The 24,493-nt window shown below is 38.0% G+C and overlaps 1 protein-coding gene across 1 annotated transcript in view; it reads right to left on the bottom strand.

Moving 5' to 3' along the window:
• Window positions 1-300: 300 nt before the first annotated feature.
• Window positions 301-24,493, bottom strand: part of LOC137101057 (potassium channel subfamily K member 5-like) — a 53,054-nt gene continuing 28,861 nt past the window's right edge. Inside the window, exons 2-5 of the mRNA XM_067478934.1 lie at window positions 8,892-9,003; window positions 8,476-8,642; window positions 8,260-8,371; window positions 301-3,212 (exon numbers count right to left, since the gene is read on the bottom strand). Coding sequence (XP_067335035.1) covers window positions 2,275-3,212; window positions 8,260-8,371; window positions 8,476-8,642; window positions 8,892-9,003 — 1,329 coding nt within the window. The 3' untranslated portion in view covers window positions 301-2,274. The remainder of the gene's footprint in view (window positions 3,213-8,259; window positions 8,372-8,475; window positions 8,643-8,891; window positions 9,004-24,493) is intronic.

Raw genomic sequence — 24,493 nt, forward strand, 5'->3', positions numbered from 1 at the left:
AATATTTGTTGAAAGAATGGCCAACATTGATAAAGCAGGGGCCAAAATCTTCACTTTTGGCGGCAATGGGTGAGACTAGAATAACAAATTTCCCCCAAATTTAGCTCAGTAGCATCTTTTTATGCATTCCTGCTAAAAGTTAAGGTCCTTCTTCAAACTTTGAAATATTCCTTTTACTACAACAAGCAGCGAGATTATACTGAAGACCTGCTCAATAGAACTCGTGTAAAGTTGGTGGACTACTCCTTTTAAAAAATAAATAAAGAAAAAACACCTTAAAAAAGAAACAAACACCCCACAATTCCTTATGTCTTTATTTTACACAATATTTACATTTTTGTAAATAATAATATACAAACATGAATAATTTATTTAAAAATGACAGAGTATTTTGGAGTTTTTACAGAGTAAGGCACCTTTTACAGGACTAAAGGGTTAAACCAGCCTAACCTGTTCTTAGTTAATGATCTAGAGACATGGAAAGGAGGTTTGAAATGGACTCCAGACAAGTACCACAGTTTGATGAAAACAAATAAAAATGAGTAGGAATAGTATGCTCTACAATGCCAGCCCTATGATTGAAGAGGGCGAAAACACAGTAAAAACAGGAAGTGTGAAAGGCTACATTTTTACAGTGAGCCACTGCAAAGTACATAATAAATGTTACATTGTAACGAATATCCTCTGCTTTGCATTGGATTTAAGGCACAGTCACGTAATGCCAGTAATCTGTAAAGCAGTTTCAAAACTTGGGATGTTACGGTTCATGTGTCTGCTGGTTTTAAATTCAAAGTAGCCATGTTTAATCATTGACAGTTTCAACTTTTTGTGTGCAAGTTAATGTGCAAAACGCAGCAGGTAAGCAAGAAGTCATTGGACAGAATATAGTGGTCCCTCAAGATTTCATGTGTGTTTCCACAATAGTTTCCAGAGAAAATACTATACATTAATCAAAGGCACCAATACAGTCTTTGTCTCATGACCGACTTTAGACGTCAAGGGAGCATTGATCTGTTATAAGTTGACCTTGGCTGCTTGTCATAATCATGCCAGCGCAAGCCCCTAAAGGCAAGCACAAACAGCAAGGTCATGTCATGAGTGAGACTGTGTTTGAAGCATGATGGGCTTTTGGCCCAGTGTTTACATGGCTAATACAATGAAATGAAAGGGTGTTAGACAGACAGAAAATCTCGTTGCCGTAAATGTTTCATTGCCATTATGCATTGCCATGGTGTAGGGCCCAGCAACCACAGATTTGACAATTGACATGCTGTCTACAGCAAAAACACAACTGCAAAGTATGTGGTCACAAAACCGGTTTCAGTGTATTCTAAGGAACGTCAACTGTATGTCACAGTGGGGAGTATGGTTTGGAACATTGTTTTATACAGCAGTCGAAAAAAAAACAACAACTCCCCACCCCTCCCAAAAAAACAAAGGCCCTGTGTCTAAGCTAATCTACTGGTAAATTTAAAAACTTTCCTTTTTAGCATTAGTCCCAGGTGGCTGTAGGACTTACAGATGTTGCCTTTGCATCACCTATGACCTCTAGTGCAGTCACAATTCTGTTGCATACAGTCAAAAATAAATAGAATCTCAGGCACACAAGGTTACCAAGAACTTCACAAAATGAACAAAGAAGTACTAAAGAAAGAGCGAGAATGGTCCCAGGATTCCTTAATTTTCTTCAGAACAATGTTTGGCTAGGGTTTTTAAAAAGGTTGGACTTTGAAATGTCATAAGGTGAAATTGTGCAACAAGAGACATAAAACTCATGTAGACATTGAATGAAAAGCTATAATGTCCTTAACCTGAATAAATACTATAAAAAAAACACCAATATGATGTATGTGTTTCACTGGACCTATGGGAAAATAAAATTCATTTCCACATATAATTTCTTAACCAAAGAGTAGAAAAACCCATTCGTGGAACATTGTTTTCGGTTTGGACATTACATTAAAATGTGTTGAATATAGTTTCTCAAACCTTGCAAAAGACATAATAAAGCAGCTATTAAATACACTTAGGGTTCCATGCTCTGTAGTCTGTGTTCATTAAGATGTTGGACATTATTTTGTCCCAGAGTTTGTCTTATATCAACTCTTAAAATGTTTAACAAAAAAAAATTTAAACTTGGCTCTGTGGTCTCATAGTTAGATCCTCAAAGTGCAATGAAGCATTATGTATTCTCTCATATTGCACATTCAAATTCAAACCTTGTAATTGAATGCCAAGTACTGCTGACTTTATGTAGCGAAAGCTTCTGTGATATCAAGATTCTGTATTTTCTTCCTTTGCATATTCCTCTACAAGTTTCTCATAGGAGTGGCCGTGTTCCAAACAGTCACTAGTAAACACAGACTCTTTCGATGCAAAACACTGCTCCTCCTTTGAATTTGACAGGTTTTCATCACATGTAGTAATAGACAGTTTTGCTTTAGAATCATCATCCTCCTCCTCCTCCTCAGCGTTCTCCTCCTCCAGGTTAGTGGTTAGAAAGTTCTCCTCGTCTATAAAAGTAATGTTTGCATTTTGGAATATTAGTGCATGGTAATCTTCCCATGTCCTTTGACCACCTGTTCCACAGTCTCCAACTCCTCCATTCTCAAGGTCAACATCCTTGTCAAGTTGGTTTTCATATATTTGGTCCTGATCAAAGTCACCTTCTACATGATCTTCAGTTAGCAGCAAACCATTGTCTGAGCCGAGAAGGTAGCTCTTAGACTTTGAAAAAGCAACAGTGACACGGTCACTAAAACTATAGCGTCTCTTTTGGCGTGGTGAACGGTCCAGACTAAGAATTTTGTGCCCGTTAAACATGGGCGCTTCACTGCAACTCTTGGAACGAGCAATCTCTTTGGATTTATTGATGGCATTGACAGCTGTACCATTGGTTCTGCTATTTTTTTTGCCAATCTGTTTTATCAAGTCATTGTAGCCCTCCTGCTTCTCGGACAGGAAGCTGAAAATGTTGACATCATTGGGAGTGGGTGACAATGGAAGGGGAGCTTTGTGAGATAATTTGTAGTGCCGGAGTTCATCGAGTGATAGCTTTCGCAGCTTGCGGCGTTTCTTCAGAGCCTTGTGAGCTTCAATCACCATGCGCACTTTCCAGTTAAAGAACAAAGAGAGCCAGGCCAACCCCAGATAAATCCATACTTCCACAAAGTAACGGTACAGAGTTGGGTATTCTGTGTTGGGTTCCACACCTGAAAGAAAAGAGGAGTTTAAATAGTGTACTGCCTTTTCTGACAGGTTGTCTAAGAGATTAACCTTTTTTTTTCTCCTGTTATCTGTGGATACTGTCTCTTGGACAGGATAAACAATTCAATATAAACATGGTGGACCTTTAATTGATCATTTTTACCACAAGTTTTATGGCTTAAGTTAGAAAATAATTGGCATTTGGCTGCTCGTGCGGTAAGCGTATCGCGTCACTTCCTGTTTCTGCACACTCTTGGGTTTCTACCGAAGGATTGTTTACTGATTAATTGTAGCTGTTATTTTTACTTAAATAAGTGGTTTCTTCGCACAATAATTAATACTTAGTCGTAACATACGCTTGTATTACACAAGCACCTGCTTTTGCAAAACATAACCAGCTAAAGTTTACAAATTCCACATTTCACTTATATTAGCTTCGTTAGCTTAGCAGTTATCCATTAGCAATGGCTTCTCTGTCTCCCTCTGTCTCTCCTTCTCTCACTTGCTCGGTGTGTCTTATGTTCAGTTTTTCCTCTGCCTCCATTAGTGATAATGGTATATGTAATAAGTGTAAGGTTTTTGCAGCTTTGGAGGCGAGGCTCACGGAATTGGACGCACGGCTCCGCACCATGGAAAACAACTCCGCTAGTCAGGCCCCGGTAGCTGGTGCGGGCCGACCTAGCGTAGCCCCTGCTAGCTGTCCCCCGGCAGTTCCCGAGCAGCTGGGAAGCCAGTCCGGCTGGGTGACGGTTCGTAAGAGATCTAATGCTAAACAGACGCCCGAGGTTCACCACCAGTCGGTTCACGTTTCTAACCGATTTTCCCCACTCAGCGACACACCCGCTGAGAAACCAACTCTGGTAATTGGCAGCTCCATAGTCAGAAACGTGAAGTTAGAGACTCCAGCGGCCGTAGTCAAATGTCTTCCTGGGGCCAGAGCGGGCGACGTTGAATCATATTTGAAACTCCTGGCTAAGGATAAACGTAAATACAGTAATATTATTATTCACGTGGGAGTTAATGACGCCCGATTACGCAAATCGGAGGTCACTAAAATGAACGTTGAATGGGTGTGTAACTTTGCCAAAACAATGTCGGACTCCGTAATTTTCTCTGGCCCCCTGCCAAATCTGACCAGTGACGACATGTACACCCGCATGTCGTCATTCAACCGCTGGCTGTCTAGGTGGTGTCCAGCAAACGATGTGGGCTACATAGACAATTGGAAATGTTTTTGGGGAAAACCTAGGCTGATTAGGAGAGATGGCATCCATCCTACTTTAGATGGTGCAGCTTTCTTATCCAGAAATATGGCTGGTTTTATTAAACAACCAAAAGTATGACAATCCAGAGTTGAGCCTAGGATGCAGAGATCCAGTCCTACACGCCTCTCTGCAGTGTCCTTACAACCGTCACCCCCCCACAACTCCCACATACCTATAGAGACTGTGTCTGTTCCCCGACCTAAATTACATAAAGTAAATATGACAACAAGAGGAGTTAATCATAATAACCTAATAATAGTTAAGACTACTCCTCTTACAGAACAAAAGCCCAAAACTATTAAATGTGGATTATTAAATATCAGATCTCTCTCTTCTAAATCTCTGTTAGTAAATGACTTAATAAGTGATCATCAATTCGATTTATTCTGTCTCACTGAAACTTGGTTGCATCAGGAAGAATATGTCAGTTTAAATGAGTCAACCCCCCCAAGTCATATTAACTATCATGTTCCTAGAAGCACAGGCCGAGGTGGAGGAGTTGCAGCAATCTTCCATTCTAGCTTATCAATAAACCCTAGACCTAAACATAGTTATAACTCATTTGAGAGCCTTACTCTTAGCGTTTCACACCCAAACTGGAAAACTCAAAAACCACTATTATTTGTTATCGTGTACCGTCCTCCAGTCCCTTATTCAGAGTTTTTGATTGAATTTTCTGATTTTCTATCTGATTTAGTGCTTAGTACAGATAAAGTCATTATAGTGGGTGACTAACATTCATGTAGATGCTGACAGTAACTGCCTGAGCACTGCCTTTAATTCATTATTAGATTCAATTGTTTTTTCCCAAAATGTAAATAAACCTACTCACTGTTTTAGTCACACGTTAGACCTTGTCCTTACGTATGGAATTGAAGCGGATAATTTAACCATATTTCCTCACAACTCTCTTCTGTCTGACCATTTTTTAATAACATTTGAATTTACAATAACAGACTATATAGCAGTTAGGGACAAATTCCACTATAGCAGATGCTTAAGTGAAAAAGCTGTCAACAAATTTAAAGAAATTATTTCTTCATCATTTGCTTCACCATATGTTAATACAATGGAAAGTAGTCTCCTTAATGTTACTCCTGCACAAGTAGATTATCTTGTTGACAATTCTGCAGCCTCACTACGTACAATACTCGATAGTGTTGCCCCTCTAAAAAAGAAGGCAGTAAACCAGCAGAGGCGATCTCCATGGTATAGTTCACAAACACGCAACTTAAAACAGGAAACACGAAAGTTAGAAAGGAAGTGGCGTTCCAGAAAGTTAGAAGAATCTCATTTAGCCTGGAAAAATAGTTTAAAAATGTACAAAAAAGCTCTCAGTGATGCCAGAACAGCATATTATTCATCATTAATAGAAGAAAACAAGAAAAACCCCCGGTTTCTGTTCAGCACTGTAGCCAGGCTGACTAAGAGCCATAGTTCTGTTGAGCCTACTATTCCCTTAACTTTGAGCAGCAATGACTTCATGAGCTTCTTTATGAATAAAATTGTAGCTATTAGAGAACGAATTCACCAGATCCTCCCCCCAAAAATTACAGATAGATCTTCATGTTCAACAGTGCTAGTGTCATCGATAAGGCCCCACTCCCTGTTAGACTGCTTTTTACCCATAGATCTCTCTGAGCTAACTTCAATTATTACCTCATCTAAACCAACAACCTGTCTGCTAGACCCTATTCCAACTAAGCTGCTCAAGGAAGCTTTACCCTTAATAAATACATTCATATTAGATATCATAAATCTATCTTTAGAAACAGGCCATGTACCACAGGCCTATAAGGTAGCTGTAATTAAACCATTACTTAAAAAACCCTGTCTTGACCCAGGTGTTTTAGCCAATTACAGACCAATATCTAATCTCCCCTTTATTTCTAAAATAATTGAAAAAGTAGTCGCAAAACAATTATGTGATCACCTTCATAGGAATAATTTGTATGAAGACTTTCAGTCAGGATTTAGAGTTCATCATAGTACAGAAACAGCACTGGTAAAAGTCACCAACGATCTTCTCATCGCCTCAGATACTGGACTCATCTCTATACTTGTTCTGTTAGATCTTAGTGCTGCATTTGATACCATTGATCATAACATTTTATTACAGAGACTGGAACATGAAATTGGAATTACAGGAACTGCACTAGGTTGGTTTAAATCTTATCTATCTGATAGATTTCAATTTGTTCATGTTAATGATGAATCCTCCATGCACACAAAGGTTAGCTATGGATTTCCACAAGGCTCTGTGTTAGGACCAATACTTTTTACTTTATATATGTCTCCTTTAGGCAACATTATTAGAAAACACTCCATAAATTTCCACTGTTATGCTGATGATACCCAGCTATATTTATCTATGGAACCAGATGAAAATAATCAGTTAATCAAGCTTCAAGCATGCCTACAAGACATAAAGGCCTGGATGTCCCACAATTTTTTACTTTTAAACTCAGACAAAACTGAAGTCATAGTATTTGGGCCCAAAAATCTCAGAGATATGATGTCCAACCATATTGTTACACTAGATGGCATAAGTCTGGCCTCCAGTACTACTGCAAGGAACCTTGGAGTTATTTTTGATCAGGATCTATCCTTTAACTCACATAAAACAAATCTCTAGAACAGCCTTCTTCCACCTACGGAACATTGCCAAAATTAGGAGCATCCTGTCTCAAAGTGATGCCGAAAAACTGGTCCATGCATTTGTTACCTCTAGGTTGGACTACTGCAATTCCCTACTTTCAGGATGCCCCAGTAACTCCCTAAAGAGCCTGCAATTAATCCAAAATGCTGCAGCAAGAGTGCTGACTGGAACTAGCAAGAGAGATCATATTTCACCTTCACTAGCTTCTCTCCATTGGCTTCCCATTAAATGTAGAATAGAATTTAAAACCCTGCTTCTTACATATAAAGCTCTGAATGGTCAGGCTCCATCATATTTAGAAGACCTCATAGCACCATATCATCCCAGTAGACCACTTCGCTCTCAGAATGCAGGCCTACTTGTGGTTCCCAGAATTTCCAAAAGTAGAATGGGAGGTAGAGCCTTTAGCTATCAAGCTCCTCTCTTGTGGAACCAGCTCCCAGTTCAGATTCGGGAAGCAGAAACCCTCTCTACTTTTAAGTCTAGGCTTAAAACCTTCCTTTTTAATAAAGCATATAGTTATGCTGCCATAGGCTTAGACTGCTGGGGGACCCACCCCCCAATGCACTGAGCTCCTTTCCTCCTCTTGACCATCTCTCCTCTCCTCTCATCCAGCAATTGTCACCACTAACTCTGTGTGTTCTCTCCCGTAGTTGTCTTTGTCCTCCTCTGTCCCCCTCTCTCTGTCCCTTTCTGCAGGTGTCCCCCGGCTTTGAAGCTGTGTGTCTTCCAGCGTGAAGCTACTGATCCTACCAATCTGCCCGATGTTTTGTTGTTGCTTTTGTTGCTCTGTTCTTTTCTCTCTCCCCTTTCCACTCACCCCAACCGGTCGAGGCAGATGGCCGTCCACCCTGAGCCTGGATCTGCTGGAGGTTTCTTACGTTAAAAGGAGTTTTTCCTCTCCACTGTTGCCTATGGCTTGCTCCAGGGGGAATTGTTGGGTTCTCTTTATATATATCTTTATAATCTTGACTTTATTCTGTAAAGTGCCCTGAGATGACTTTGTTTTGAATTGGCGCTATATAAATAAAGTTGAATTGAATTGAATTGAAAAACTATTTCTCAACTTGCCTGCTACCATGTCTTCAAAGCCAATTGTGGTCAGTGTGACAAATGAGAAGTACAAACCTTCGATGTATGTCCAGCCCTCCTGGGACATAAATACAAAAGGTGGAAGGACTAAATGCACCAGCACACCCCAGAGAAGAAAGATAGCTGTGCATGTAAACTGAGCCTTTCTCTGGAAAAGTAAAAAGAGAAACCGTTATATCAGGTGGAGTGTTTGTGATACCACAGAGAGATAAAAATATGTTTGCCAGAAGTGGGAAGTCCATATCAGCTCACCAGTGAAAATCCTTTCTTGGTTAGAAACTGGCCCGGGTGCTTGGCTCTGCCACCAAAGAACTTTCCCAGCTCACTGATCCAGGTGAGACACAAAGGCACACCAAACAGTCCATAGAAGATACAAAAAACACGAACTGCTGACGTTTTGGGGGCAATGTTGCCATATCCTTAAGAAGATTGAAAATAATAAATAAAAACAATCCATTAATGCCAGGTTGTTTCAGCAATGTGCAGTTTCAACAATGCTTCGGTGCCAAAAGATTGTCTCTGTGGTATGAATTCAAAACTCTTGCCACATATTTCTTAATCCAATATTTGCTGTAGGTCAATGTGTCCAAGTAATACAAAGGGGCACTAACACTACTCAGTCTTTTTCCCCGTTAGAATAAAATCAGTTTAACGCCAAAAGCACTCACCTATTGTAGTGATAACTGTGGCGGCAAAGATAACAGCATTTGGCCAGTTCCAATTGTTGAAGGTCTTACTGCCAGTTATAGTGACACCTTGGCCTGCAGCATCAGATACCACCTAAGGATGCAAGAAAATAAAGCCAAAAATAAAAAACAGGACTTTTTATATAAAAGATGAAGTAATAAAGAACAACAGATGCTCTTAATGACAGTATCTGGCTAAACAGGAAGCAAAAGAAATAATTCAGTTTTGTGCAAGTGATATTTTTTCCTTCACGTCCTTCCTGTGATAGGTTGATAGCGTCGACAGCGTTTCTGATGAGCTGAAATGACAATCAGGCACCTGAGGGAGTTGCCCTTAACAAAAGGGTTTAGTCGTTCCAACCACTGCATACTTTGGTGGGGAAACAGGAAGGCAAGTGCTGCATCTCTAAACAGCTATTTCATGAATCACATGATGATATGTGGATTAAAACAAAAAGGCACCAGGTAGATTTTCATTGTTGATCTTTTAGATTTGTTTTTCCTCTTTTAAGAGCAAAAGTAGCAGTGAATATGGATAATGCCATTTTTTCCCCCACCACAAATCATTTTGTGCTCAACCCACAGGCATTATTTGCCAAACCACCTTACATTGTGTCGGCTTGCTCTTGCAAGAATGTTATAATGCAGAAATCCAGAGGCGACAGAAAATACCAAATCAATCATCCTCAACCAAATGTGTGCTTGAACAGCCATATTTAAACTGGACTGCCCCTCCTGGGTATTCGCAAACACCCATCCATGTGTGCTGGGACAATGCATCCCCCCCCCTTTCCACCCCCACTAATATTCTCCAAATGTGCTGGCAGGGGGGCAATGTACAAGGAGTAGGCATAAAATCACATGAAGCTCCCCTCCCCACAGAACTGGAAGATGCTTGCTTCTTTAATAATAATGGGTCTGCGACAGTTCTGCTCTGTAATTACCAACACAAGGGGAGGCCATTCTTTTGTCTGCTGAAGCAACACAGTTCTTCTGTTGGGCTTAAGAGTGACAGCAGATATGACCAATGTTTGCTTTCAAGCCATGACTACAAATTAAAGAAGAAAAACCTCATTTAAGTGGACAACTGTCCTCGCTAACAAACATTTCTATATGCCAGTTCTCTGTAATGACTTGCAAACATTCAGATGCAGGGGGTTAACTAGTTATTAGCCATGTTTAGGTTTGAACTGCTTATTATAAAAACAAGTTAAGCCCCATTTGCCCTCCAGTCGCCTGTGTTTTATATGGACTACATCCTCAGTAAGTTACATGTCTGTATCAAGTAATGTGTGCAAGGCAGTTCTTCATCCAAACTTTTCTATAACGCAATTTTATCCCCAAATAATGAAACATGCATTATATAGTACATACACCACCGATGATTTATTAAAAGCACACTACTGTGCTAACTATAATAAGAACAGAACATGTGTTTACCTCTAAGATCTGCCCGAAGAAGAGGATTAAGAGCGTACATGTACAGTGGGGTTTCCAGCACTGTGGGTTGTACTAATGATAGTACATGATTTTATATAGTATGTAAAAAAAATTAAATAAAAAAGCAGGTATTTACAAATTAATATTGCAGACAGTGTCCCCACCTTATTCTAGCTGATTAAAGAGGACTTGCACATCTTCAGTGTGCCATATAAAGTGCTGAAGTTTGAGTCAGACAAAATGCTGACTCGCAGAACCAGTGTAGAGTGCAAGCTTGTCACTGCCTTGCCTAATATCTGCCAAAGGGAGCATCTTTTTTTTGTTTTAGTACATCCAAAAAGCAGTAAACAATGAAAAGATGGTCTCCATAGACCAACTGATAAGGTTCTGCAAATAAGTTTGTAAGGGGAGGGGTTTATAACAAATGGTCAGTGGTTTGCCAACATAGTCCTTTTAACCAAAGTGCTTTAAAGTGATCTTTCACTTTCACACACCCCAACAATGGTGACTACTATGTAAGGTGCTTGCCTGACCCATGGGGTAAAACTTGGGGTTAATTTCCTTGCCTCAGTTTGATACCAAAAAGTTGAAACAGCCTCTGTTTAATACGTGTCCTTTGTATTACCAAGACATCATGCATTCTATCTGTGTTTGTACACTGCATTATTGAAGTGGTCTAATAGTAAAGGTACAAAGAAGTTCTTGCTTAAAAAACACACACACAAAAAAAAACACTAGTATTAAACAGCACTAGTCAATGGCCTAAATATAAATATATAAAATACAACTAGAAAAGGCAATTTCCAAGGAAATTACGTGGGAGAGCTGTTAAGTCGCCCGGTAGAGGCCGACCGCTCAGAAGCTGCTGAGAGCAGAGGCGTTTGCACGTTCAAAGCCGCAAACGCTGAAGAGAGATAAATACAAAGAAAAAGAGAAAAAAGAAGATGACAAGAAAAGGAAAAAATCCAAAATCCCAGGAAAAGTTGAATTCAGAAAAGAAAAAAAGTAGAAAGTAACAATGGAGGAAGTAAATAAGTAAAAAGTTGATATTTAAAGTGTAAAGAAACAGAAAAAGAAGCAAAGTAAAAAGTTGCTATTGAAAGTGTAAAGAAAAAAGTAAGAAGTGAAAAAGCAACAACTTGATTAACAAAAGTGGAAAGAAGTAGTAAGAAACAAAGGAAAAGGTAAATATTCCCAAAGGTAAAAGAAACAAAGAAAGAAGCAAAGGAAAAAAGTTGCTTTTAAAAGTGTAAAGGAAGAAGTGAAAAAGCAACAACTTGATTAACAAAAGTGGAAAGAAGTAGTAAGAAACAAAGGAAAAGGTAAATATTTCCAAAGTTAAAAGAAACAAAAAAAGAAGCAAAGTAAAAAAGTTGCTATTAAAGTGTAAAGAAAAAAGCTAGAAGTAACTACTTAGAAATGAAGGAACCATTTTAATGCTGATAAACTGTTGAAAAAAAAAAGATGAAAAGAGCTTTTAATTTGAAAGTGTGTTTCCTGTCTGTGTCTGTGTGGTAGTTTGTGTGTCCACTGTAGGGAGACTTCAAAACAAACTCATTTTAGCATTTAAATGATAAATAATTAAAATAAGAATGATAAAAGGCTTTTATTCTGAAAGTGTGTTTCCTGTCTGTGAGGGTGTGTGTAGGGAAACTTCACCACAAAGTCATTTTAGCATTTAAATGCTAAAAAGTGGATAAAATATTATGAAAGGCTTTTATTTTGAAAGGGTATTTCCTGTCCGTGAGGGTGTGTGTCTGTGTGTGTCTCCACTGTGTATGTTGAGGGAGAAAAACTCAGGTAAAGTGTGTGGACACAGCTCTGAGGCTGATTACATGACGTCATGCAGCTGTGTCCGTTACCATGACAATGACTGCTGCCCGCTGCCTGCCTGCTGAGTCATGTGAGCCAAATGCAAAGGCAGGCTGGAAAAGTGCTGAGACTATGCCTCGCAAAATGCTCAAAATATGAAAAAGTATTAGTCCTATCGAAACAATTCAAAAACTGTGAGTGACAAAAGGCTTCAATGAACACACTGATGTACTTTATTTGAAGATACTCCATAAAATGAAGGCGTGGTGGCGATTTTAAAACAGCCCCCCGTTTGTGATTTGATTAGAATTTAAGAACCTCTGTTATAATGGGCTCCAATGGGAGTTTTGACGGCACTCTCTCTGCTTCTGGACACTTGGAGAAAGAACCGTCAGTCCTGTGACTATGAGAGTTACATTTACTGAAAGAACACAAAAATACCTACATTCTGATGTATAGTTTGTTTATGTAAGATTAAAGTTGACTGAAGGAAAGAAGGAAAAGAAGGAAAAAAGTTGCTAAAAGTGGAAGCTGAAAAGTTAGAGTGCGTGTGATGTCACCCACTCTAGCTGCTCCAACATTCCGCAATACACACTAATGGAAAAGTTGAAAAAGCTCCAAAAGTTGCCTAAAACTAAAACTGCGATTATTCAAAAAGTATAAAAGATACAAAGAAGCTGATCAACACAGAAAAAGTTGAAAGGGACTAGACCTGTATAAACTTTAAATGAAGTTTCTACGTAAAACTATGAAGCTACAAGAAGCAGTTAAAAAGAGGCAAGTTGAAGGGAAATTTTAAGTGCCTTCCATTCATTTTCTATGGGAAAAAAAATTCATAAAAAGTGAAATATAATAAAAAGTATAAAAGTTATTAATGAGAAAAGTAATACCACCCCTGTCCTAAAAGGGACCTACGTTTAGGAAGTGGAACGAAGTTTCTACGACAAACCGTCTAGGACTAGATAGCGACCGAAAAACGAGCTATAATAATAATAATAATAATAATAATAATAACTAGAAAAGGCAATTTCCAAGGAAATTACGTGGGAGAGCTGTTAAGTCGCCCGGTAGAGGCCGACCGCTCAGAAGCTGCTGAGAGCAGAGGCGTTTGTACGTTCAAAGCCGCAAACGCTGAAGAGAGATAAATACAAACAAAAAGAGAAAGAAGAAGATGACAAGAAAAGGAAAAAATCCAAAATCCCAGGAAAAGTTGAATTCAGAAAAGAAAAAAAGTAGAAAGTAACCATGGAGGAAGTAAATAAGTAAAAAGTTGATATTTAAAGTGTAAAGAAACAGAAAATGAAGCAAAGTGAAAAGTTGCTATTGAAAGTGTAAAGAAAAAAGTAAGAAGTGAAAAAGCAACAACTTGATTAACAAAAGTGGAAAGAAGTAGTAAGAAACAAAGGAAAAGGTAAATATTCCCAAAGTTAAAAGAAACAAAGAAAGAAGCAAAGTAAAAAAGTTGCTATTAAAAGTGTAAAGGAAGAAGTGAAAAAGCAACAACTTGATTAACAAAAGTGGAAAGAAGTAGTAAGAAACAAAGGAAAAGGTAAATATTCCCAAAGTTAAAAGAAACAAAAAAAGAAGCAAAGTAAAAAAGTTGCTATTAAAGTGTAAAGAAAAAAGCTAGAAGTAACTACTTAGAAATGAAGGAACCATTTTAATGCTGAAAAACTGTTGAAAAAAAAAAGATGAAAAGAGCTTTTAATTTGAAAGTGTGTTTCCTGTCTGTGTCTGTGTGGTAGTTTGTGTGTCCACTGTAGGGAGACTTCAAAACAAACTCATTTTAGCATTTAAATGATAAATAATTAAAATAAGAATGATAAAAGGCTTTTATTTTGAAAGTGTGTTTCCTGTCTGTGAGGGTGTGTGTGTAGGGAAACTTCACCACAAAGTCATTTTAGCATTTAAATGCTAAAAAGTGGATAAAATATTATGAAAGGCTTTTACTTTGAAAGTGTTTCCTGTCTGTGAGGGTGTGTGTGTGTGTCTGTCTCCACTGTGTATATTGAGGGAGAAAAACTCAGGTAAAGTGTGTGGACACAGCTCTGAGGCTGATTACATGACGTCATGCAGCTGTGTCCGTTACCATGACAATGACTGCTGCCCGCCTGCTGAGTCATGTGAGCCAAATGCAAAGGCAGGCTGGAAAATTGCTGAGACTATGCCTCGCAAAATGCTCAAAATATGAAAAGGTATTAGTCCTATCGAAACAATCCAAAAACTGTGAGTGACAAAAGGCTTCAATGAACACACTGATGTACTTTATTTGAAGATACTCCATAAAATGAAGGCGTGGTGGCGATTTTAAAACAGCCCCCCGTTTGTGATTTGATTAGAATTTAAGAACCTCTGTTATAATGGGCTCCAATGGGAGTTTCAGCCGGCACTCTCTCTGCTTCTGGACACTTGGTGAAAGAACCGTCAGTCCTGTCACTATGAGAGTTACATTTACTGAAAGAAGACAAAAATACCTACATTCTGATGTATAGTTTGTTTATGTAAGATTAAAGTTGACTGAAGGAAAGAAGGAAAAGAAGGAAAAAAGTTGCTAAAAGTGGAAGCTGAAAAGTTAGAGTGCGTGTGATGTCACCCACTCTAGCTGCTCCAACATTCCGCAATACACACTAATGGAAAAGTTGAAAAAGCTCCAAAAGTTGCCTAAAACTAAAACTGCGATTATTCAAAAAGTATAAAAGATACAAAGAAGCTGATCAACACAGAAAAAGTTGAAAGGGACTAGACCCGTATAAACTTTAAATGAAGTTTCTACTCCAAAGTATGACGACACAAGAGGCAGATGAAAAGTGGCAAGTTGAAGGGAAGTTTTAAGTGGCTTCCATTCATTTTCAATGGGAAGAAAAGTTGATAAAAAGTGAAATATAATAAAAAGTATAAAAGTTATTAATGAGAAAAGTAATAGCCCACATGTCCTAAAAGAGACCTACGATTAGGAAGTGGAACGGAGTTTCTACGACAAACCGTCTAGGAGGAGATAGTGACCGAAAAACGGCGAAATAAAAACAATAATAATAATAACTAGAAAAGGCAATTTCCAAGGAAATTACGTGGGAGAGCTGTTAAGTCGCCCGGTAGAGGCCGACCGCTCAGAAGCTGCTGAGAGCAGAGGCGTTTGCACGTTCAAAGCCGCAAACGCTGAAGAGAGATAAATACGAACAAAAAGAGAAAGAAAGAAGATGACAATAAAAGAAAAAATCCAAAATACCAAGAAAAGTTGAATTCAGAAAAGAAAAAAAGTAGAAAGTAACAATGGAGGAAGTAAATAGCTAAAAAGGTGATATTTAAAGTGTAAAGAAACAGAAAAAGAAGCAAAGTAAAAAGTTCCTATTGAAAGTGTAAAGAAAAAAGTAAGAAGTGAAAAAGCAACAACTTGATTAACAAAAGTGGAAAGAAGTAGTAAGAAACAAAGGAAAAGGTAAATATTCCCAAAGTTAAAAGAAACAAAGAAAGAAGCAAAGTAAAAAAGTTGCTATTAAAAGTGTAAAGGAAGAAGTGAAAAAGCAACAACTTGATTAACAAAAGTGGAAAGAAGTAGTAAGAAACAAAGGAAAAGGTAAATATTCCCAAAGTTCAAAGAAACAAAAAAAGAAGCAAAGTAAAAAAGTTGCTATTAAAGTGTAAAGAAAAAAGCTAGAAGTAACTACTTAGAAATGAAGGAACCATTTTAATGCTGAAAAACTGTTGAGAAAAAAAAGTTGAAAAGAGCTTTTAATTTGAAAGTGTGTTTCCTGTCTGTGTCTGTGTGGTAGTTTGTGTGTCCACTGTAGGGAGACTTCAAAACAAACTCATTTTAGCATTTAAATGCTAAATAATTAAAATAAGAATGATAAAAGGCTTTTATTTTGAAAGTGTGTTTCCTGTCTGTGAGGGTGTGTGTGTAGGGAAACTTCACCACAAAGTCATTTTAGCATTTAAATGCTAAAAAGTGGATAAAATATTATGAAAGGCTTTTATTTTGAAAGTGTTTTTCCTATCTGTGAGGGTGTGTGTGTAGGGAAACTTCACCACAAAGTCATTTTAGCATTTAAATGCTAAAAAGTGGATAAAGTATTATGAAAGGCTTTTATTTTGAAAGGGTATTTCCTGTCTGTGAGGGTGTGTGTCTGTGTGTGTCTCCACTGTGTCTGTTGAGGGAGAAAAACTCAGGTAAAGTGTGTGGACACAGCTCTGAGGCTGATTACATGACGTCATGCAGCTGTGTCCGTTACCATGACAATGACTGCTGCCCGCTGCCCGCCTGCTGAGTCATGTGAGCCAAATGCAAAGGCAGGCTGGAAAAGTGCTGAGACTATGCCTCGCAAAATGCTCAAAATATGAAAAAGTATTAGTCCTATCGAAACAATTCAAAAACTGTGAGTGACAAAAGGCTTCAATGAACACACTGATGTACTTTATTTGAAGATACTCCATAAAATGAAGGCGTGGTGGCGATTTTAAAACAGCCCCCCGTTTGTGATTTGATTAGAATTTAAGAACCTCTGTTATAATGGGCTCCAATGGGAGTTTTGACGGCACTCTCTCTGCTTCTGGACACTTGGAGAAAGAACCGTCAGTCCTGTCACTATGAGAGTTACATTTACTGAAAGAAGACAAAAATACCTACATTCTGATGTATAGTTTGTTTATGTAAGATTAAAGTTGACTGAAGGAAAGAAGGAAAAGAAGGAAAAAAGTTGCTAAAAGTGGAAGCTGAAAAGTTAGAGTGCGTGTGATGTCACCCACTCTAGCTGCTCCAACATTCCGCAATACACACTAATGGAAAAGTTGAAAAAGCTCCAAAAGTTGCCTAAAACTAAAACTGCGATTATTCAAAAAGTATAAAAGATAGAAAGAAGCTGATCCACCCAGAAAAAGTTGAAAGGGACTAGACCCGTATAAAGTTTAAATGAAGTTTCTACTCCAAAGTATGACGACACAAGAGGCAGATGAAAAGTGGCAAGTTGAAGGGAAATTTTAAGTGCCTTCCATTCATTTTCTATGGGAAAAAAAGTTCATAAAAAGTGAAATATAATAAAAAGTATAAAAGTTATTAATGAGAAAAGTAATAGCATAGATCTCCTAAAAAAGAGACCTACGTTTAGGAAGTGGAACGAAGTTTCTACGACAAACCGTCTAGGAGGAGATAGTGACCGAAAAACGGCGAAATAATAATAATAATAAAGAAAAGGATCTCATAAGTGTGAGAGCTGTGCTTACAGCTCTCCCACTAATGAGAGCTGTGCTTACAGCTCTCCCACTAATAAAGAGAAAGGATCTCAATAGTGTGAGAGCTGTGCTTACAGCTCTCCCACTAATAATAAAGAGAAAGGATCTCAATAGTGTGAGAGCTGTGCTTACAGCTCTCCCACTAATAATAATAAAGAAAAGGATCTCAATAGTGTGAGAGCTGTGCTTACAGCTCTCCCACTAATAATAATAAAGAAAAGGATCTCAATAGTGTGAGAGCTGTGCTTACAGCTCTCCCACTAATTATAATTGCCGGTTTGAGGATTGTGAAATGTCCTGGGAAGCACAGTGATGGTGTTTAATGCTTCTGACAGTGAGAAGCTCTTCAGTTGAAATCTACCTGCCAGCTTCAACCTATCTGTGTGGAATTTGCCTGTTCTCCTCGTGCTTGTGTGGGTTTATAATAAATAAAAGAATACTTGTAATTGAAGGACTTGACATGACACATTATGTTGACATAGATGCCAAGATCAAGACAGATTCAGTATGAAACTACTTAAAAAATGAAAAGGTTTACTTCTGCAGACCTAAAACAAGAACTGAAACCAATTGCAAAACTGCAGTCTTAGCAGTCCATCACTGTCACATTCTGATAACCAAAGGACAGTAAAAACCACAAACTCCAACGGTTGTTATCAGGACAGCTGGCAGCCCAACATACCACTAGTTTTTAGTCATATTTCCACTTACAGAGTGTTATTCACAGCTGCCTGTAATTACCAATTTTCAAACAATGAAACCACGCAAACGCTTCCATGTCATTTTAATTTCCGATATGGCAGTTAAGTGCTTCGCAAACAATGAGAGCAAGGGGAAGAATTATCTTATTAAAGGATTGGACCGACTGGAAAAGTGGTGCGATTTATTACATAGTACAAACCAAGCACATCTTCCCACATTAATGACAAGGAACTGATTAAGATAAGGACACAACATGGTTATTTTAAAGCTTATTCTCCATTTGGTAAAGACATTAAGAGCAAGCGGGAAAAAAAAAATCCCTAGACAGCCAATGGATTCTGATATCTTACATCTGGTTAACAGAGCATATTCTACCACTAACATGTTTGTGTGTAGCCATAATAAAATGGGCTAATTAGTGGGAGAGCTGTAAGCACAGCTCTCACACTTATGAGATCCTTTATCTTTATTAGTGTGAGAGCTGTAAGCACAGCTCTCACACTATTGAGATCCTTTTCTTTATTATTATTAGTGTGATTGCTGAAAGCAATCACACTATTGTTGTTTCCAGTATTTAATTTTATTATTATTCCGGATTCTTCCGTACGTTTTTCGGCGTGCAAAAACTCCTACGTGCTAACAGCTGTAAACATGGTTCCAACTGTAACATGTTAAGCATGGTTGGGAGAGGTGTGCTATTACCCTGTGTGCTGATAGCTAATGTACTGTAATTATTATGAATATTAATATGCATTTTTTTTTAATGGAAAGTCTATGGGAGTGATGTTTAAACTGCAATATCTCAAAAACTACACATGGTAGCATGATGCTGCTTTGTGGGATGCTGTCCCATGATGAAGTGCTTCACATGTTACAGCGTGGGCTCTATAGCGCCACCGTGTGGTCAGCTATCAGCATGTTTTTGTGCGTTTTTTGACATGCTACTAGTCCTACACGCTTACAGCTAGAAACATGGTTCCAACTGTAATATGTTAAGTACAGTTAGGAGAGATGATGTATTACTCTGTGGGCTGACAGCTGATGTACAATAATTGTTATGAATATTTGTATGATTTTTACTTTGCATTGCCGTCTATGGGAGCAATCTTCACATGGGTATATCTCCTAAACTACACGTGATATCGTTATGAAACCTTGATTACTACTGTCCCATGATGAAGTGCTTCAAATGTTACAGCGTGGGCTCTCTAGCGCCACCGTGTGGTCAGTTATCAGCATGTTTATGTTAGTTGTTTTGACATGCAACTAGTCCTACACGCTTACAGATAGAAACATGGTTCCAACTGTAATATGTTAAGTACAGTTAGGAGAGTTGATGTATTACTCTGTGGGCTGACAGCTGATGTACAATAATTATTATGAATATTTGTATGATTTGTTTTTTGCCGTCTATGAGAACAATCTTCACACGGCTGTATCTCGGAAAGTACACGTGATATTGTTATGAAACTTTCAGGAAAGCTGCCCCATGATGTAATGCTTCACATGTTACAGTGTGGGCTCTCTAGCGCCACCATGTGGTCAGTTATTTAACTCGTTTTTTAACTCAAAAAAATTGTTTTTTTTTCTGATTTCACTTCTATGTTGTACAGGGCTTTTAGTACTACCACGTTCGCCACCTGGCGGCCGTTTGCGGTACTGCAACTCACTAGTTGTTTAATATTTTAAAAAACTACACATGTTACAGTGTTGCCTGTCGCTTCTACAACGTTCAGAGCTGCAGATTCGGCGATGGCTGCAGCAGGTTGCGGCGGCTGGCTTTCAGCAATCACACGCATTTTCTGCAGGAAATGCCCATTCTAGTTAGTGGGAGAGCTGTAAGCACAGCTCTCACACTATTGAGATCCTTTTCTTTATTATTATTATTATTATTATTATTATTATTATTATTATTATTATAGAACTTTCTTCGGTCACTATCTACTCCTAGACGGTTTGTCGTAGAAACTTCGTTCCACTTCCTAAACGTAGGTCTCTTTTAGGAGATCTAGGCTATTACTTTTCTTATTAATAACTTTTATACTTTTTATTATATTTCACTTTTTATCAATTTTTCTTCCCATAGAAAATGAATGGTAAATGGTAAATGGTCTGCACTTATATAGCGCTTTTCTACCTATTGGCACTCAAAGCGCTTTACACTGCTTCTTATTTACCCAATCACACTCACAATCACACACACATTCATACACCGATGGGGGAGCTGCTATGCAGCTGGCCAACACTCACCGGGAGCAACTAAGTTGGGGTTCAGTGTCTTGCTCAAGGACATGTGACCAGAGGAGCCGGGGATTGAACCAACAACTGTGAGATTGGTGGACAACCGCTCTACCTTCCTGCGCCACAGTCGCCCCTAGAATCCATTCGCCTTCCTAGAATGGAAGTCACTTAAAACTTCCCTTCAACTTGCCTCTTTTGATCTGCTTCTTGTATCGAACGTAGAAACTTCATTTAAACTTTATACGGGTCTAGACCCTTTCAACTTTTTCTGGGTGGATCAGCTTCTTTGTATCTTTTATACTTTTTGAATAATCGCAGTTTTAGTTTTAGGCAACTTTTGGAGCTTTTTCAACTTTTCCATTAGTGTGTATTGCGGAATGTTGGAGCAGCTAGAGTGGGTGACATCACACGCACTCCAACTTTTCAGCTTCCACTTTTAGCAACTTATTTCCTTCTTTTCCTTCTTTCCTTCAGTCAACTTTAATCTTACATAAACAAACTATACATCAGAATGTAGGTATTTTTGTCTTCTTTAAGTAAATGTAACTCTCATAGTGACAGGACTGACGGTTCTTTCTCCAAGTGTCCAGAAGCAGAGAGAGTGCCGGCTGAAACTCCCATTGGAGCCCATTATAACAGAGGTTCTTAAATTCTACTCAAATCACAAACGGGGGGCTGTTTTAAAATCGCCACCACGCCTTCATTTTATGGAGTATCTTCAAATAAAGTACATCAGTGTGTTCATTGAAGCCTTTTGCCACTCACAGTTTTTGAATTGTTTCGATAGGACTAATACTTTTTCATATTTTGAGCATTTTGCGAGGCATAGTCTCAGTACTTTCCCACCCTGCCTTTGCATTTGCCTCACATGACTCAGCAGGCAGGCAGCAGTCATTGTCATGGTAACGGACACAGCTGCATGAGATCATGTGATCAGCCTCAGAGCTGTGTCCACACACTTTACCTGAGTTTTTCTCCCTCAACATACACAGTGGAGACAGACAGACACACACACAGAGAGGAAACACACTTTCAAAATAAAAGCCTTTCATGATATTTTATCCACTTTTTAGCATTGAAATGCTAAAATGACTTTGTGGTGAAGTTTCCATACACACACACCCTCACAGACAGGAAACACACTTTCAAAATAAAAGCCTTTCATGATATTTTATCCACTTTTTAGCATTGAAATGCTAAAATGACTTTGTGGTGAAGTTTCCATACAGACACACCCTCACAGACAGGAAACACACTTTCAAAATAAAAGCCTTTCATCATTCTTATTTTAATTATTTAGCATTTAAATGCTAAAATGAGTTTGTTATGAAGTCTCCCTACAGTGGACACACAAACTACCACACAGATACAAACAGGAAACACACTTTCAAATTAAAAGCTCATTTCAACTTTTTAACAGTTTTAAACAGCATTAAAATGGTTCATTCATTTCTAAGTAGTTGGTTCTAGCTTTTTTCTTTACACTTTAATAGCAACTTTTTTACTTTGCTTCTTTGTTTCTTTTAACTTTGAATCTTTACCTTCTCCTTAGTTTCTTACTACTTCTTTTAACTTTTGTTATTTCAACTTGTTACTTTTTCACTTCTTCCTTTTTTCTTTACACTTTTAATAGCAACTTTTTACTTTGCTTCTTTGTTTCTTTTAACTTTGAATATTTATCTTTTCCTTTGTTTCTTACTACTTCTTTTCAAGTTTGCTAATCAACTTGTTTCTTTTTCCCTTGTTACTTTTTTTTTACACTTTCAATAGGAACTTTTTACTTTGCTTCTTTTTCTGTTTCTTTACACTTTAAATATCAACTTTTTACTTATTTACTTCCTCCATTGTTACTTTCTACTTTTTTTCTTTTCTGAATTCAACTTTTCCTGGGATTTTGGATTTTTTCCTTTTATTGTCATCTTCTTTCTTTCTCTTTTTGTTCGTATGTATGTCTCTTCAGCGTTTGCGGCTTTGAACGTGCAAACGCCTCTGCTCTAAGCAGCTTCTGAGCGGTCGGCCTCTACCGGGCGACTTAACAGCTCTCCCACGTAATTTCCTTGGAAATTGCCTTTTCTAGTTATTATTATTATTATTTCGCCGTTTTTCGGTCACCATCTCCTCCTAGACGGTTTGTCGTAGAAACTTCGTTCCACTTCCTAAACGTAGGTCTCTTTTAGGAGATCTATGCTATTACTTTTCTTATTAATAACTTTTATACTTTTTATTATATTTCACTTTTTATCAACTTTTCTTCCCATTGAAAATGAATGGAAGCCACTTAAAACTTCCCTTCAACTTGCCACTTTTCATCTGCCTCTTGTGTCGTCATACTTTGGAGTAGAAACTTCATTTAAACTTTATACGGGTCTAGACCCTTTCAACTTTTTCTGGGTGGATCAGCTTCTTTGTATCTTTTATACTTTTTAAATAATCGCAGTTTTAGTTTTAGGCAACTTTTGGACCTTTTTCAACTTTTCCATTAGTGTGTATTGCGGAATGTTGGAGCAGCTAGAGTGGGTGACATCACACGCACTCTAACTTTTCAGCTTCCACTTTTAGCAACTTTTTTCCTTCTTTCCTTCAATCAACTTTAATCTTACATAAACAAACTATACATCAGAATGTAGGTATTTTTGTCTTCTTTCAGTAAACGTAACTCTCATAGTCACAGGACTGACGGTTCTTTCTCCAAGTGCCCAGAAGCAGAGAGAGTGCCGTCTGAAACTCCCATTGAAGCCCATTATAACAGAGGTTCTTAAATTCTACTCAAATCACAAACGGGGGGCTGTTTTAAAATCGCCACCACGCCTTCATTTTATGGAGTATCTTCAAATAAAGTACATCAGTGTGTTCATTGAAGCCTTTTGCCGCTCACAGTTTTTGAATTGTTTCGATAGGACTAATACTTTTTCATATTTTGAGCATTTTGCGAGGCATAGTCTCAGTACTTTTCCAGCCTGCCTTTGCATTTGACTCACATGACTCAGCAGGCAGGCAGCAGTCATTGTCATGGTAACGGACACAGCTGCATGAGATCATGTGATCAGCCTCAGAGCTGTGTCCACACACTTTACCTGAGTTTTTCTCCTTCAACATACACAGTGGAGACAGACACAGACACAAACACACACCCTCACAGACAGGAAATACCCTTTCAAAATAAAAGCCTTTCATAATATTGTATCCACTTTTTAGCATTTAAATGCTAAAATGACTTTGTGGTGAAGTTTCCCTACACACACCCTCACAGACAGGAAACACACTTTCAAAATAAAAGCCTTTTATCATTCTTATTTTAATTATTTAGCATTTAAATGCTAAAATGAGTTTGTTTTGAAGTCTCCCTACAGTGGACACACAAACTACCACACAGACACAGACAGGAAACACACTTTCAAATTAAAAGCTCTTTTCAACTTTTTTTTTTTCAACAGTTTTTCAGCATTAAAATGGTTCCTTCATTTCTAAGTAGTTACTTCTAGCTTTTTTCTTTACACTTTAATAGCAACTTTTTTACTTTGCTTCTTTTTTTGTTTCTTTTAACTTTGGAAATATTTACCTTTTCCTTTGTTTCTTACTACTTCTTTCCACTTTTGTTAATCAAGTTGTTGCTTTTTCACTTCTTACTTTTTTCTTTACACTTTCAATAGCAACTTTTTACTTTGCTTCTTTTTCTGTTTCTTTACACTTTAAATATCAACTTTTTACTTATTTACTTCCTCCATTGTTACTTTCTACTTTTTTTCTTTTCTGAATTCAACTTTTCCTGGGATTTTGGATTTTTACCTTTTCTTGACATCTTCTTTTTTCTCTTTTTGTTTGTATTTATCTCTCTTCAGCGTTTGCGGCTTTGAACGTGCAAACGCCTCTGCTCTCAGCAGCTTCTGAGCGGTCGGCCTCTACCGGGCGACTTAACAGCTCTCCCACGTAATTTCCTTGGAAATTGCCTTTTCTAGTTAGTGGGAGAGCTGTAAGCACAGCTCTCACACTATTGAGATCCTTTTCTTTATTATTATTAGTGTGATTGCTGAAAGCAATCACACTATTGTTGTTTCCAGTATTTAATTTTATTATTATTATTATTATTATTATTATTATTCCGTATTCTTCCGCCCGTTTTTCGGCGTGCTGTAAGTCCTGAATGCTAAAAGCTGCAAACATGG

This window comes from Channa argus, chromosome 16, assembly GCF_033026475.1.
Source record: "Channa argus isolate prfri chromosome 16, Channa argus male v1.0, whole genome shotgun sequence".
Taxonomy (NCBI): Eukaryota; Metazoa; Chordata; class Actinopteri; order Anabantiformes; family Channidae; genus Channa; species Channa argus.